A 14,751-nucleotide genomic window follows, 5' to 3' on the forward strand; every position below is an offset into this window, starting at 1 on the left:
GTCCCTAAGCTCTTTTGCTTAAGACTAGCACTCTACCACTTTGAGCCATAACTCTCTACTTCCAGTTTTTCAGGGATTAAAAGGAGATAAGACACTCATGGGAACTTTTCTGCCTGGGAACCAAGATCCTCAGATCTCAGCTTCCAGAGTAGCTAGGATTACAGGTGCGAGCTAATGAGCCCAGCTTAGGTTCTTAGGTTTTGTCATCATGAGGTTTGAACTCTGGGCCTGGGCACTGTCCCTAAGCTCTTCAGCTCAAGGCTACCACCCTACCCCTGAGCTACAGCACCACTTCTAGTTTTCTAGTGGTTAAATGGAGGTAAGTCTCTCACGTTCTTTAGTCCCAGGCTGGCTTTGAACCGAAATCCTCAGATCTCAGCCTCCTGAGTAGCTACGATTATAGGCTTGAGCTGGGCCAGGTATTAAAATTTTTTAAGTTACTAAAGACTATCCTATTCCCAAATAAGAATCCAACAAAAAGGATCAATCACAATTTATGGTACTCTCTGCAAACACTGAAATTATATAGCCTTACAGGATACAGTTTGTGAAGATGTATCAGTTTAGAAAAAAGTACTTAACAGTATTGAAAGAAAAAGCAGTGAGGTAGGTAGAGAAAAACAAACCCAAGTTTCCTTAAGAAGTAACAACAAAAAACGTGTGTGTTCTTATAGCAAGAATTTCAGTAAACCTGCATAAGGTTTTGGGTTTTTGTTCTTGTTGTTGGATGTGGGGCTTGAACTCAGGGCCTGAGCTCTGTCCCTGAGCTCTTCTGTGGCTATTTTGAGCCACAGCTCAACTGCCAGCTTTTGGCTGATTCATTGGAGGTAAAGGCTCTCATAGACTTCCCTGCCCAGGCTGGTTTCTAAGCACAGATCTGAGTTCTCAGCTTCCTGAGTAGCTGGGATTACAGGCAGGAACTATGAGCGCCTGGCCTCAGTGCATTTTCTTTTTTCCAGTCCTAGGGCTTGAACTCAGGGTCTGGACACTGTCCTTGGGCTTTCTTCAAACCTAGCACTCCACCACCTGAGCCACAGCACCACTCCCTGCTTTTTCTGTGTATGTGGTACTGAGGAATCAAACCCAGGGCTTTGTGTATGCTAGGCAAGCACTCTACCACTAGGCCACATTCCTGGCCTCCGTGCAACTTCTTGATTAGAATTCCAACCTGGCTTCCCAACTACCCACCACTTCCCTCCACCTACAGCAAAAAGTACCAACATTCCGAGTCATGAGACCTGATTTTAAAATATTTTTATTACATAATCTTTTCATGGCACCATCAGGAGTAACAGAAAACGTTATTCCCAGTTCCTAAACCACATCCTGAAAAATATACATTTGTATTTATATATTTATATCAATACAACACCCCTATCCCATTAATTCCACCACCTATTGTAGGTCTTTGCTTAAAGCAGGAAACTATTCTCTTAGGTAAGAAAATATATGTGGAAGCTAAAGGAAGTCTTGGTTAGAGCAAGGGGGTAAGTGCTGGGTCGTGGGGCGGGGAGGGCGGAGTCCAGCTGAGGCAGGAGAGTATAAAAAGGCAGCGTCACACACGTGGGCTCGGGATCCTTGGTCCCTTAGGAGATGGCCTTTGCCTCAGGAAGGAAGGCTTCCCAGTACTTGGCCAGCTGTAAAAAGTGGGGGACGGTAAGCAAGTGCCCCCCCCCCCGTGGCAGAACCTAGGCTAGCTTGGGAAGGGAGGCAAGCACCATGATGCCACAGCATCCCCAAGGACCACAGCCAGAGGGTGTGCTGAGCAGATGGCCTCCACTCCCTCTGGGCAAGTGCAGGCTCAGAAGACTTGAGTTCGGCCTCAAGTAGAGGCCATAGCTTTGCCCAGGGTTCCTTGTCCTACATACTGACTGGGCCTCAGCTACCCAGCACCACATGATGCCCCCAAAGGGTAAAGAGCTGCCATTTACAGAAGGAAGGAGAGATGGGATATGTCCTTAGGAGGAGCCCTTGCTTAGCTAAGCAAAGGCCGTCTGAATGTTCACATTTCCTCAGAGGCAAGCTTTCCCACCTTGTTGTCAGAGCTTCAAGCACGTGGCAGGTCTTAGGGGAAGAGGTGGCAGGGGACAAAGGTCAGGTGTAACGTACATACCTGTTGCTGAGAGTACAGGAGTGTCTCAAGGTACTTGATCACGTGGTTTTTGAAGTCCTTGGATTTCTCTTTCTATAGGAGACAGGACGCTACACTGACTATCCAGACAGCTGCTCCTTCTCCTTTCGATGGGATGGTGGTTTTTACTGCTGACCACAGGCAAACAATGGCCTCCAACAGGAGAGCCAGCAGCTGAAGCAGCTTCAGTGTCAACCCAAACAGTCCTGGCCAGTATTCTAGGAAGCTTTCTTAGAGGCAGGCAGGAGGATGGGGGAGGGAAGGACAGGGGCCTACAGAGGATATGGCAGCTATAAACTTTATTCTGTGTCTAATGCTTTGGTCCAGCAATACATTTAAAGACAATCACCATGCCTCAAGAACTACCCCGTATGTGTGCACACACAGTGCCACCTGTTCACAACAACAGCGGGAAATAAAGGTCTTCTAGCCTACCTCAAAGCGGATTACTTCTTTCCGGACCACTGTTGAAATCTTTTCAAAGTCCCTTTCATATTGAGTCACACGAGACTCCCACTGGGTAGAAAGAGGAGAGAAAGGATCATTAATACAGCATGGCTCTTAAGCCTTTACGTGTGGACACAGGAGACTACCGACGGCCCCTTATGTCTGCCTGTCCCTCTGGAGACAGGCAGAAATAAGGGATTCAAATGTCAAGCACAGGGCTGGGAGTTTGGCCTAGTGGTAGAGTGCTTGCCTCAGGTGTGATTCCTCGGAACCACATACATAGAAAAAGTCGGAAGTGGTGCTGTGGCTCAAGTGGTAGAGCTCCGGCCTTGAGAAAGCCCCAGGACAGTGCTCAGGCCCTGAGTTCAAGCCCAGGGACTGGCAAAGAAAAAAAAAAAATCAATCATAGTCCAGAAAACCCCTTTAGAAGATTTTCAGAAAAGATGTCCTGTGCTCCCCACATCCTGGCAAGCCTTCCAGAGAGCTCTGGAACAGAGCAGACTGGAAGCTATAGAAAATAGTTCCATTCTTCCCAGGAGACTTATTTTAGTCACCTAAAAAGCCTCTCAACAACCCCTGCCATAATCCACCAACTGAGCCCATTTGCCAAGGATGGGTGGAGCAAAGAGAGGAGGAGGGGAGGGGCTCACCTCCGTGATCTCATCCTTGGCTTGCTGCAGCTTATCAGGCTTGTTGGCCCACAGCAGCCGGGCTTCAGCCTCCCGCTTCTTCTGCAGGGTGGCTTGAGCATCCTGCCAGCGCTGCCATGTCTTCATGCGCTGGTCAAAGGCGGCCTGTGGGGCAGAGGTTAGGCAGAGCACAAGAGTGCTTCAGCAGCTTGGCGGGCTCTCCCAGCAGCTGTGCCAGGGACAGATCCAAGCAAGGACAGGTTCTGCAGCCACGTGTTAGTGCCCAGCTGGGAAATTTAATGTCTAGAAGCACAAGCTTGGGAAGATCTCTCCAAGCGGCAGTGGGCCAGTGCCATGCTGCTTCATGCTCCTACCAGGGCGAGGGGCTAAGAGCACAGTAGTAGGGCGGCCCCATGCCAGGGCCTCCTGATACTCTGGCTCTCCAACTGCCCCCCTCAAGAAGTCAGTCTGTGGAGTACTGAGTGCCCCCACATGCAGGAACTCAAGATACAGTAGGGGTGAAATTACTGCTCCTGCTTTCCTAAAGTCATCTAAAGCGAAGGGCCGTTGTTCTATTAATATTTACAGACACACCCAAGAAAACCTAGGCAAACCAGCAGGTACTGTAACATAAAGCTAGGGACCTAGCAGGTATGTCAGGGGAGTTTAATGCAAGGAATTGTGTGTGTGTGTGTGTGTGTGTGTGTGTGTGTGTGTAAATGAAGAGAAAGAATCTCAACCTTCCTGCTCTTGATGGCTTTGAACTATAATCCTCGGATCTCAGCCTCTTGAGTAACTAGGATAACGGGTAGAGCCACAGGTACCTGGTTCTTTATGTAAACAAGGCCAACACAGGACATACTACTTTCATCTCAAACACAGACTTGTTCTAGGCTCTCAAGGCTCCAGGATGGGCTCCCCAATCGATCTGCTGGTTTTCATGCTTTCAGTCCTTGGAACACAATCACAGCATTTCCAGAAAAGGGCTATGACTGGCCTGACTAAGCAGCCCCATCACACACCTATGCTGGAGGCCTTAAGAGGCAGCCCAGATAGTGCCTGGAGCCAGCTCCCACTCTGCTAAGTTCCCTGCCTTTTCTAGGCTTCATTAGTGTGGGCCTTTGCCAAAACTTAACCCTTAGGGAGTGCAATGCCGCCACATTCACCTTCCCCAGAACTGTCACTGGTATTTCCACTGCCTTTTTTTGTGTGTTCCAGTCCTGGGACTTGAACTCAAGGCCTGAGTGTTGCCCCTAGACTTTCTGCTCAAGGCCAGCGCTTTTACAGTTTAAGCCACAGCTCTACTGCCTGCCTTTTGGTTGATTAATTGGAGATACAAGAGTCTCACAGACTTCCCTGCTAGGCTGGCTTCCAACCACAATCCTCTGATCTCAGCCTCCAGAGTAGCTAGGATTATAGGTGTGAGTCACTAGCACCCAGCTTCCACTGCAATTTCTTAACAGTTTATCACAACGTCAAGGAATCAGGGGAGGGGTGACTGCATAACCCATGGAGGATTCAAGACCTATCTCATTGGGCTGACAGTAGCCCAGATTCAAGCAAGGATGGAAAGGAAGTATCTCCCCATCTCTCCCATCCCACTGCTAGGCAGCTGATGAAGTGATGTCCCAAAGGAGTGAGGAGCTGGCAGCATGCAGCCCCAGGACTGCGTGGGGACAGGCCTCTCACTCCTGTACGTAAAGGGACAGCCTTCCTCTGGTCATGTCCAAAGAGTGCTCTCCAGAGACTTCCAAAAAATGCCCCTTGCAGAAAGCTTCCCCAGGCACAGCTCTTCCCAGAGAGGACTGGCCAGTCTTAAAGTGGTCTGACCAGTTCTAAGAATTCCACAGCAGGTTTTTTTAAGCCTCCTTATCACTCTGAAGTTAGCAGCAAATAACCAAAAAAAAAAAAAAAAGAGAAATCTCCCAGGCTATATTAAGCATCTGTGCTGCAGAGGAAATGAGAGCTATGATGGCTGCTCAGATGCCTCAAACACTGAAGCTCCCTCAAGGGAGAGAGATGGTGGGGATGGGGAGCTGGGAGTGGTGCCCCTCCAACTCTCAGGCTCACACAGTCTGATCCCAAGTGGAATCAGACACAGATTCAGGCCCTTAGAGGGCAGGCACCAGCCTCTCTTTTTTTTTTTGCCTGTTTTGGGGAGGCCATATGAGAATTTTCTTTCCTAACTGCTTGCCATCTTGGGGAATCAGACTGCCTTGGTCACCCGGAGAAAAAGGGAGATGTTTGGCCTGAGGGGCAGAGGCTGCCAGGTCACCAGTGTGGCGAGCATAGCACAAGGAGGGCTGTGGTGACAAGCTCTCTAGCCCCCCATGGCCAGGCTCTTCCATGCAATGCCAAGCCGGTTCTGGGTAGTTACCTGACTGGCCACATTGGAGGGACAGGTGGAAGCCAGCAGGAGCTCCTACCAGAGCAAAGACCAAAGGACCGAGGGGGGATCACTGTTCCAAGGGGCCAAGAGAGCCAAGTCAGTGTTAAGCCTTGGTTGAAGAAAGGAGCACAGAGGACATGGTCCAGCTTCAACAAAAAGTGGGGTGGGGGACTACTTATAAATTCAGTCATCTTTTCTCCACATGCAGCTAGGAAACTGGTTGTGGGCCCCCAAGTGAACTCATCAATAACCAGCTAGTAGTTAAAATGCATTGCGTGATTTTTACAGGACACCTTTGAGAGTGGACAAGGTTACAACCATTTATACACCAAAAGGAGGTGAAACTTTTTTTTGGAGAAATGAAGAGCAAAGGAGAGGCCAATTCAGTTGGGGTGGGGGAGAAGAAGGGAGAAGGAAAAGAAACAGAAGCTTACACGGACGATAGCTAGGAGGCGAATGTAGTCACTCAGGAGCTCGGCAAGCAGGAAGAAGTCATGGTTGGCCTGTTCCTGGTGCAGCTGTTCAATTTTTTCTTCTACCTCAGCCAGCTGGGAGAGGGCCCGTGACAGGGCCGTGTTGTCCTCGGAGCTCCCCAGCATGGCAAGACTCTTAGCAAACTGGGCTGTGTTCAGTGCAAGCTCTGGAAAGAAGAAAAGATAGCAGAGACCCCTCCATGATCTCACAGGGAAAAGGGACACAACCGTTAGCTAGCTGTGCACAGCTGGTTTCAACAACGGGGATCCCTGTAGCCCAGTCACCTGAAGTACAGGCCTCCCTTCAGAAAGTAGCCCAGTCACAGGAACAGGACGGATGTTATGTGCGGTGCTCTCGCCTTTCTTTGGTGCTGGTCCTGACTCAGGAGGGCCCTGCACTGCTCCCGAGCTTTGTGTGTGTGTGCAAGGCTAGTATTCTACTACTTGAACTACACCTCCACTTCTGGACTTGACTGCTCAGGCTGGCTTCAAACTGCAGTCCTCAGATCTCAATTTCCTGAGTAGCTGGGATTATAAGGGACAGAACAACCCGGACCCATTTGACTTCTTGTTCAAGACCTCATAGGGCTTTTGATCCACAATCCTGTACGTTTCATGAGCTGAAAGAAGCAGTTCCAATATTCATAGAGAACCACAAGCCAAAGGAAAGACTCTTAATTTTATGCTAAAGCCTGTCTGCTAGGGAGAGACACAAACAAAATATTCTTCCATATTCTAGAGTGGGGCAAACTTTTGCAGTAAAGGGATTGATTGTAAATCCTTTTCTCCCTCTACTCTGCCCTTTAAAGTAGGACTGGAAGTGTGGTTTAAATGGTAAAGCGCCACCTCTGAGCAAAAATGTCAAGAGAGAGACTGAGTTCAAGCTATGGTACCACATACATACACACACACACACCCCAATAAATTGAGCACTGCCTATGTGGAAAATCCTAAGTTCAATCCCCAGTACTTCTAAATAATAAGTAACTAAAAACCATTCTTATTCTTAGATCAAGGCAAAAGGCCCAAAGCCATTTGGCCAATTCATACACAGGGCCTAAGCTAGTAGAGTGTCTTCTAGATTTCTATATCAGAGAAGAAAATGCTTTCCAACTTGGAAAATGCCACTAGCTCTTAAGCAAATCTCATCCAAAAGAGATGAAGAGCCAGGAAATGCAAACAAGAAGAGGTGTGTGTGTGTGTGTGTGTGTGTGTGTGTGTGTGTGTGTGTTTATACTTTCTTGTTGCTCATTATCAGTCTTTGGGAAGGTAAGGTACACAGAAATGAAGGCACAAAAGGTGAACACATGCAGTAGTGGTACTCACTAGAAACTATTTTAAACATCAACTAGATAACGTATGGGTAGGGTCAGGAGGAAAACAATCGGGGAGTGAGAGAAGGGGTGAGCTTGTACAATATATTCACTACTTGATTTATATAACCATAAGCCCTCTATATATCTAACAATAAAAAAATGGAGGCTGGGAATGTGGCTTAGTGGTAGAGTGCTTGCCTAGCATGCATGAAGCCCTGAGTTCAACTCCTTAGTACTATATACACAGGAAAAGCTAGAAGTGGTTTTGAGGCTCAAGTGGTACAGTGGAGCAAAAGAAGCTCAGGGACAGTGCCCAGGCTCTGAGTTCAAGCTCCAGGATCTGTAATCCTAACTACTCAGGAGGCTGAGATCTGAGGATCGAGGTTCAAAGCCAGCCTGGGCACTAAAGACCTTGAGACTCTTATCTCCAATCAACCACTAGAAAACTGTGGCTCAAGGGTAGGGATGGGGGCCTTGAGCCATAGAGCTCAGGGACAGCGCCCAGGTCCACAGTCTGAGCTCCATGACTGACAAAAAAGCAAAAAAAAAAAAAAAAAGATAAAGGATTAGGAGATAATGTTTTCCTACATGCACAATTTGAGCATATGCCAATACTTAGGATGTAAGCCACCAACTAGGTCCACAGAAGCCTTTCTCCTGGTCACTGTGTACCGGGACAGAATGCCTGCAGCCCTCCTAGGGGCCTATCTAAGCCCACAAAGGCTGGTTCTGCTTACGCCAAGAGATCAACATCTTAGTAATCAGAACATCCAGGACCAGCTAGGCAGAGAATTTCTACTTGGCTGGCCCAGGACTGGGTACAGCATGCCCTCCTCTCTCCAGCTCACTGAAGACAAGCCTCTGTCTCCGGCCAGGTGCATTCCAGAGGAGTTACCTTTCCTGTGGGTGACGAGAGTTTCTACCACGGCGTGCAGTTTCCGCAGGCGCTGCTCCTCACACTCGACCTCCTGGAGCTTCTCTTCAAACCACTGAAACACAAGCCCACAGCTTCAGGGGAGGGTTCAATAGCTACACGGTATTTGTCTTTTCTTAGTGGGTTTTCTAAGGGACGAATCTTTCATTAATTGTAGAAAAAAAAGTCTAATCTCAGAAATGTCCCCATTTCTCAGGGCTTCTGATTTATTAGCTGGAGGGGGAGAGGGGAGAGAGAGGCACACAGGATACTCACGATGTCCGACTCATTCATCTTGATAGTCATTTTGCTCACAGCATCTGTAGCTTTGTTGAACATCTTAAGGAGACCAGCACCACTCAATGTCTGGGTACCCACAGCACGTGGCAGCTACAAGACCAAGAAGGCGGGGATGGCAAGTTATCTGTTGCCCCTATTTCAGGTTCAGAAGAATTAGTATCCATCAGAAGACATGCCCAAGACTTGCCAAGCAAATTATTTGAACTACAAATTGTGTTTTAAGGAAGTTACTTTAATCTAAGGCTACTCTATGAACAGAATGAAAAGTCAAACAACTATGTTAAAATGGCAGTTTTTTCCAGTCCTGGGGCTTGAACTCAGGGCCTGAGTACTGTCCTTGGGCTTTCTCAAGCCTAGAACTCTATCACTTGAGCCACACAGCACCACTTCTGGTTTTGCCTATGTACGTGGTACCAAGGAACTGAATCCGGGTCTTCATACATGCTACCACTAGGCCAAACTCCCAGCACCCAAATGGCATTTTCAGCACCTTTTGCAGGTATTAGGTGACTGTGTTACTTAAGCATGAGTTGCTTAAATAGCAAGCACACTTTTGTTAAAAGTCAAAAGTTCCTTTGGAGCCAGGCACTGGTAGCTCATGTCTACAATTCTAGCTATATAGGAGGTTGGATTTGAAGAGCAAAGTTTGAAGCCAGCTTGGGCAGACAAATCTATGAGTCACTTTCTCCAGTCAACCAGAAAGTCAGAACTGGAAGTGTGGTAGAGCTTCAGCTCTAAGTGAAAACAAGCAACAGTGAGAGGTCCCACACACATACACATACAGACAAACACACACATTCACACACAGAATTCCTTTGGATCAACAGATTCTACAAACAAGTGGACTTGTCTTGTCCAAAGTCTTGAGAGAGTCTGAAGTTGCATTATGACTCAATTTCAATGTTATTCTTTATCAAACCAATGGGCTAAGGCCAAGAGCATAATTTTACTCAGCGTCAAGTTTTTTTTTAATACAGTAAACTATGCTAAAAAGTTAAGATTTGAGTGTGCAGGACTTAGTAGTTCTCAAGATGCACACATTTTGTCTAGTAGGAGACATCTGGCAATATCTGGAGATGGTTGGGGAGGTAGAGGCACTGGCAACTAGTGGGTGCTCAAACATCCTGTCATCCTATAATACCCAAGACAGCAGCCGTCACAGACAACTCTCAGGTCAGGTCCATGAAGACAAACTCAGCTCTAGAGGTATGAAATAAGGAAGAATGGGTTTAGAAATACTCAGAGGCAAAATTAAAAGTTTTACAGAATTAAAAAAATAAAGTATGGAAGTGGGGCTGTGGCTCAAGTGGTAGAATGCTTGCCTTGAGCCGAAGAGCTCAGTGACAGAGCTCAGGCCCGGAGTTTAAGCCCCACGGCTGACAAAAATTTTTTTTGTGCTGTTAGTGGGGCTTGAACTGAGGCTTTGCACTCTTCCTTGGTTTTTGTGGTCACAGCACTCTATCATGACTTCAACTCAGCATTTTGGTTGTTAACTAGAGATGGTCTTCTGCCCTGGCTGGCTTTGAGCCGCAGTCCTCAGATCTCAGCCTCCCCTGAGTAGCTGAGATTATAGGTGTAAGCAACTAGCACCCAGTTCCATTTCACTTTCTATATGATTACATATACTAATATTCCTATGTATTTTCTGTTTTTGAGAACAGAAGACATTATTATAAGTTTTCATACTCCTAAAGTGGGTAAGATGTTAGATCATCTGATCTAGCATTTTTGCTACATGGCAGATTTGTGGTTCTTTTTTTTTTTTATTTTGCCAGTCCTGGGCTTGAGCTCAGGGCCTGAGTACTATTCTTGGACTTTCTCAAGGCTAGAGCTCTACCACTTGAGCCTCAGCACAATTTCAGCTTCTTTCTATGTATGTGGTACCAAGGAATCGAACCCAGGTCTTCGTTCATGCTAGGCAAGCACTACCACTAGGCTAAATTCCCGGCCTTTGTGGTTCTATTTTGTTTTGTTTATTTTTTATTGTTGCCAATTCTGGAGCTTGAAATCAGGGCCTGAGCACTGTCTTTGGGCTTTTCCTCAAGGCTAGTGCTCTACTACTTGAGCCATAGCACCATTTCCGACTTTTCTATGTACGTGGTACCGAGGAATCAAACCCAGTCTTCATGTATGCTAGGCAGGCACTCTACCATCAGGCAAAACTCCCAGCCCCAAGTTCTGTGGTTCTTTCTGGTCCTGGCACTGTTCCTGAGCTTCTTTTACTCAAAGCTAGCACTCTATCACTTGAGCCATAGCTCCACTTTCAGCCTTCGGGAGATAATCTCATAGACTTTCTCATAGACTTTCTTGATCAGGCTGGCTTTGATCCTTCATCCTCAGATTATAGCCTCCTGAGTAGCTAGGATTACAAGCATTAACCACCAGCACCTAGTACAGCTCTATGGTTCTTGATAACTGCTTTTTATCCAATGGGCCTCAGATCCTGGAACAAAACATGCATTCAATTTGAACAAATTGGTGGTAGCTTACAAAGGACATGCTAAGGACCTACCAGACTGACCCAGGGTGCCATTGGTCTCTATGACTTTTTTTTGTCCACAGGCAGAGCTGCTTTTATTCTAAGGGGTAAGAAGTACTTGTTGCTCCTGCTCACATGAAACTAGGCAAGAATCTAGTGCTAGATACAGTAAGTGCTCAGATATTGGTTGAACTAGTTTTGATTCACTATAAAGTCAATACAAATAACAATGTTGAGTTTTGTACAATACTAACCTCTTCTTTTTCTAAAAACTCTCGGACATCAGGGTCCTGTAACATGGTAGGGTGATTCACAACTCTCTGAAGGTACCTAGAAGGTGAAGAGTTATCACCTGGTTAGTTATTGCCTCAGGAGATAGTGGCAGGGGAAAAGAAATTTCACGACTTTATATACCCTCAGGTAAGGTATACAAGTAGCAAGTATATTCAAGTAAGTACTTTAAGTATATTTAAGCTTGTGTTCTTCACATTTCTACCAGCCACCAAAGTATTTGGTCAAAAGAAAACTCAGAGCCATTAACATAGGTTGCCCAAGAAGGAAAATATAACTGTTTCCTCAGGATAAAGAATGAAAAGAATATAATCTATGACAAGGTCACAGTAAGAGACATATGTTGTATAATTAAATCTCAGTTCCAACTTCTTAATCATTCTCAAGATACTCAGGGACATGGCTGGAAGAGACCTACCTTTCCAGAGCAGCCCTCCGTTTTTCTAGAAATTCTGCAGAAGAAGAATCTTCCTTTCCAACTTTTACTTTTGTCATACCTTGGATGAGATTTAAGAAACAAAATTACTAGAAATCATGACAATAAAATGCTCATTCTAAAAAGAAAAGCCATCAGAAATAATAAACAGGCTGGGAGTTTGGCCTAGTGCTTGCCAAGCATGCACGAAGACATGGGTTTGATTCCTCAGTACCATACACATAGAAAAAAGCTGGAAGTGATGCTGTGGCTCAAGTGGTAGAGCATTATCTTTGAGGAAAGCCCAAGGACAGTGCTCAGGCTCTGAGTTCAGGTCCCAGGACTGGAAAAAATAATAATAAACAGCAGAAAGGACTGGGACACAACTCAAGTGGGAGAGCATATGGCTAGCAAACATAAGAAAATTGCATAAAGTAAGAAAAAGGCTGTAGGGGCTAGAAGTGAGGTTCAGGTGCTATAGAGTGTCAGCCAATGAGAAAAAACATCAGATATCAAGTTGGAGTCTCAGTCTTGGGCAAAAAGGAAAAGAAAAGGATTAAAGCTGGGTACCAGAGGCTCATGCTCAGATACTAGATATTCAGGAGGCTCTGAGGTTCCAGTTCAAAGACAGTCAGTGCAGGAAAGTCCTTGATGGTCAATCACCAGTTAACCACCAGAAAACCAGAGTGGTGCTGTGGCTCAAAGTGGTAAAGCACTAGCCTTGAGGAAAAGAGCTCAGGCCTCGAGTTCAAGCCCCATGACTGACAAAAAGAAAAAGATTCTGGATAGTAATACAAAACTGGGGGCTAAAACCACAGTTCCCTGCTGTACTCAGTGAAAGTGAACATGTCAAACCATGCTGACCCTCTCTCCAGAGTACAAGGTTCTAAAATGTGTCTGTTCTAATCACAAGACTCTATACTGCTAACTGAAATAGTCTGTGTCATACACCAAGCAGGAAGGACACAAAGGAAAAGACCCAAGCAGAGCTGAAGGCCACAGGCTTACCTATTAGGCTCTTTTCAGGTGGAGGAGGAACAATAAAGCCATTCTGAGAGTGCTTCTCTGAAAGCTTCTCATAAAGACCCAGAAAGTCACTAAATCTTCTTTTCACTGCAAACTGTTTACTGCGGAACATTGGTAAGGTTGTCTTTGAGACAGAAAAAAAAGGAAAAAGAACCCAAATGTAATTTCATTTCCAACCCAGGTTTAATAACTATCTTGAAAGTAGCCAGCTAAAACCAAATGGCTTTATTTCCTAGACCCTTGCCCTGAGCCCCCTAGCTATTAACTTTCTCCAAGACAAAAATCTGTTGAACTTTTTGCCAATACTGGGGCTGGAACTCAGGGCTTGGGCACTGTCCCTGACCTTTTTCAGCTCAAGGCTAGCGCTCTACCACTTGAGCCACAGATCCACTTTTGGCTCTTTTGGTGGTTCACTGGAAATACAGAGTTTCATGGATATTCCTGCCTGGCTAGCTTTGAACTATGCTCCTCAGATCTCAGTCCTGAATAATTTATAATCATGAGCCATTGACACCTGTGTGTGTGTGTGTGTGTGTGTGTGTGTGTGTGTGTGTGTGTGTGTGTGTGTGCTGGGGCTTGAACTTTGGACCTGGATTCTGACCCTGAGCTCTTCAGCTCAAGGCTAGTTCTCTACCACTTGAGAAACTTCCAGTTTTCTGGTGGTTAATTGGAGATAAGAGTCTCATGGACTTTTGTGCCCGAGCTGGCTTTGAACCACAACCTTCAGATCTCAGCCTCCTGAGTAGCTAGGATTACAGGTGTGAGCCACAGCGCCCAGCTTTAAAAACCTTTTTGAATTATAGTCTTCTTTGGTAGTCTGAGATCCATAAGAAGTCTTTTTTTTTTTTTTTTGGTCAGTCCTGGGCTTGAGCTCAGGGCCTGAGCACTGTCCTTGGACCTTCTCAAGGCTAGAGCTCTACCTCTTGAGCCTCAGCACCACTTCTGGCTTTTATCTATGTATGTGATACCAAGGAATCGAACCCGGGTCTTCATGCATGCTAGGCAAGCACTTTAACCACTAGGCCAAACTCCTGGCCCCATAAGAAGTCTTATTAAGAATGATTTTAGCTAATGCCAGGAGTGTAGCCTAGTGGTAGAGTGCTCACCTATCATGCACAAAGACCTGGGTTTAATTCCTTGGTACCACATACACAGAAACAGCCAGAAGTGGGGCTGTGGCTCAACTGGTAGAGCTCTAGCCTTGAAAAAACCCAAGGAACAGTGCTCAGGCCCTGAGCACAAGCCAGGATGGCCAAAAAAAAAAAAAAGATTAAAAAAAATTTTTTTTTATTGTAATTAGTAAAAGGGTTACATGATATTTGCCAGATAGAAGGTGCATTAATTCACATACATTGATACCCTTTCACATGTCTTGGTACCCATTACCCTCCCCCCCACACCCCATACCCAAAAAAAAAGATTTTTAGCCAGGCCCATGCCTGTAATCCTAGCTACTTAGGAGGCTGAGATTTGAGGATTGCAGCTTGAAGTCATCCTGAGCTGAAAAGTCCATGAGACTCTTATGTCCAATGAACCACTCAGAAAAAGCCACAAGTGGCACTGTAGGTTAAGTGGAAGAGCACTAGACTTGAGTAAAAGAAGCTCAGGGACAGTACTCAGACCCAGAGTTCAAGCTCCATGACCAGAAAAACATTTTTTAATGCACAGTGGCATACACCTGCACTTCCATCTACCAGGGAACCTCTTCCCATGATCCTTTCATGGTTCAAGGCCAGCCTAGGCAAAAATGGTAGTGACACTCCCATCACAATAAACAAGCACAGTAATACCTCAACTCTATGGGTGGCAAAGATGGAAGGATTGTGGTCTGAGGCCAGCACCATGCAAAAGCAAAACCTTACCTAAAAGTAACTACCACCTAAAAGGTTAGGGTTTATGGCTCAAGTGGTAAGAGTATATGCAAATACAAGGTCCCATATTG

At 46.0% G+C, this 14,751-nt stretch overlaps 1 protein-coding gene across 1 annotated transcript in view; it reads right to left on the minus strand.

Annotated features, from left to right (window-relative positions):
* Nucleotides 1-1,239: 1,239 nt before the first annotated feature.
* The window catches only part of Snx1 (sorting nexin 1), a 35,042-nt gene continuing 21,530 nt past the window's right edge, over nucleotides 1,240-14,751 (minus strand). The window contains exons 6-15 of the mRNA XM_090358209.1: nucleotides 12,792-12,933; nucleotides 11,787-11,865; nucleotides 11,332-11,407; nucleotides 8,575-8,688; nucleotides 8,281-8,374; nucleotides 6,031-6,236; nucleotides 3,229-3,372; nucleotides 2,567-2,647; nucleotides 2,114-2,185; nucleotides 1,240-1,637 (exon numbers count right to left, since the gene is read on the minus strand). Of these exons, the coding sequence (XP_090214335.1) occupies nucleotides 1,587-1,637; nucleotides 2,114-2,185; nucleotides 2,567-2,647; nucleotides 3,229-3,372; nucleotides 6,031-6,236; nucleotides 8,281-8,374; nucleotides 8,575-8,688; nucleotides 11,332-11,407; nucleotides 11,787-11,865; nucleotides 12,792-12,933 (1,059 nt within the window). The 3' untranslated portion in view covers nucleotides 1,240-1,586. The remainder of the gene's footprint in view (nucleotides 1,638-2,113; nucleotides 2,186-2,566; nucleotides 2,648-3,228; nucleotides 3,373-6,030; nucleotides 6,237-8,280; nucleotides 8,375-8,574; nucleotides 8,689-11,331; nucleotides 11,408-11,786; nucleotides 11,866-12,791; nucleotides 12,934-14,751) is intronic.

Source organism: Megascapheus bottae, chromosome 25 (assembly GCF_031878675.1).
Source record: "Megascapheus bottae isolate mThoBot1 chromosome 25, mThoBot2.hap1, whole genome shotgun sequence".
NCBI lineage: Eukaryota > Metazoa > Chordata > Mammalia > Rodentia > Geomyidae > Megascapheus > Megascapheus bottae.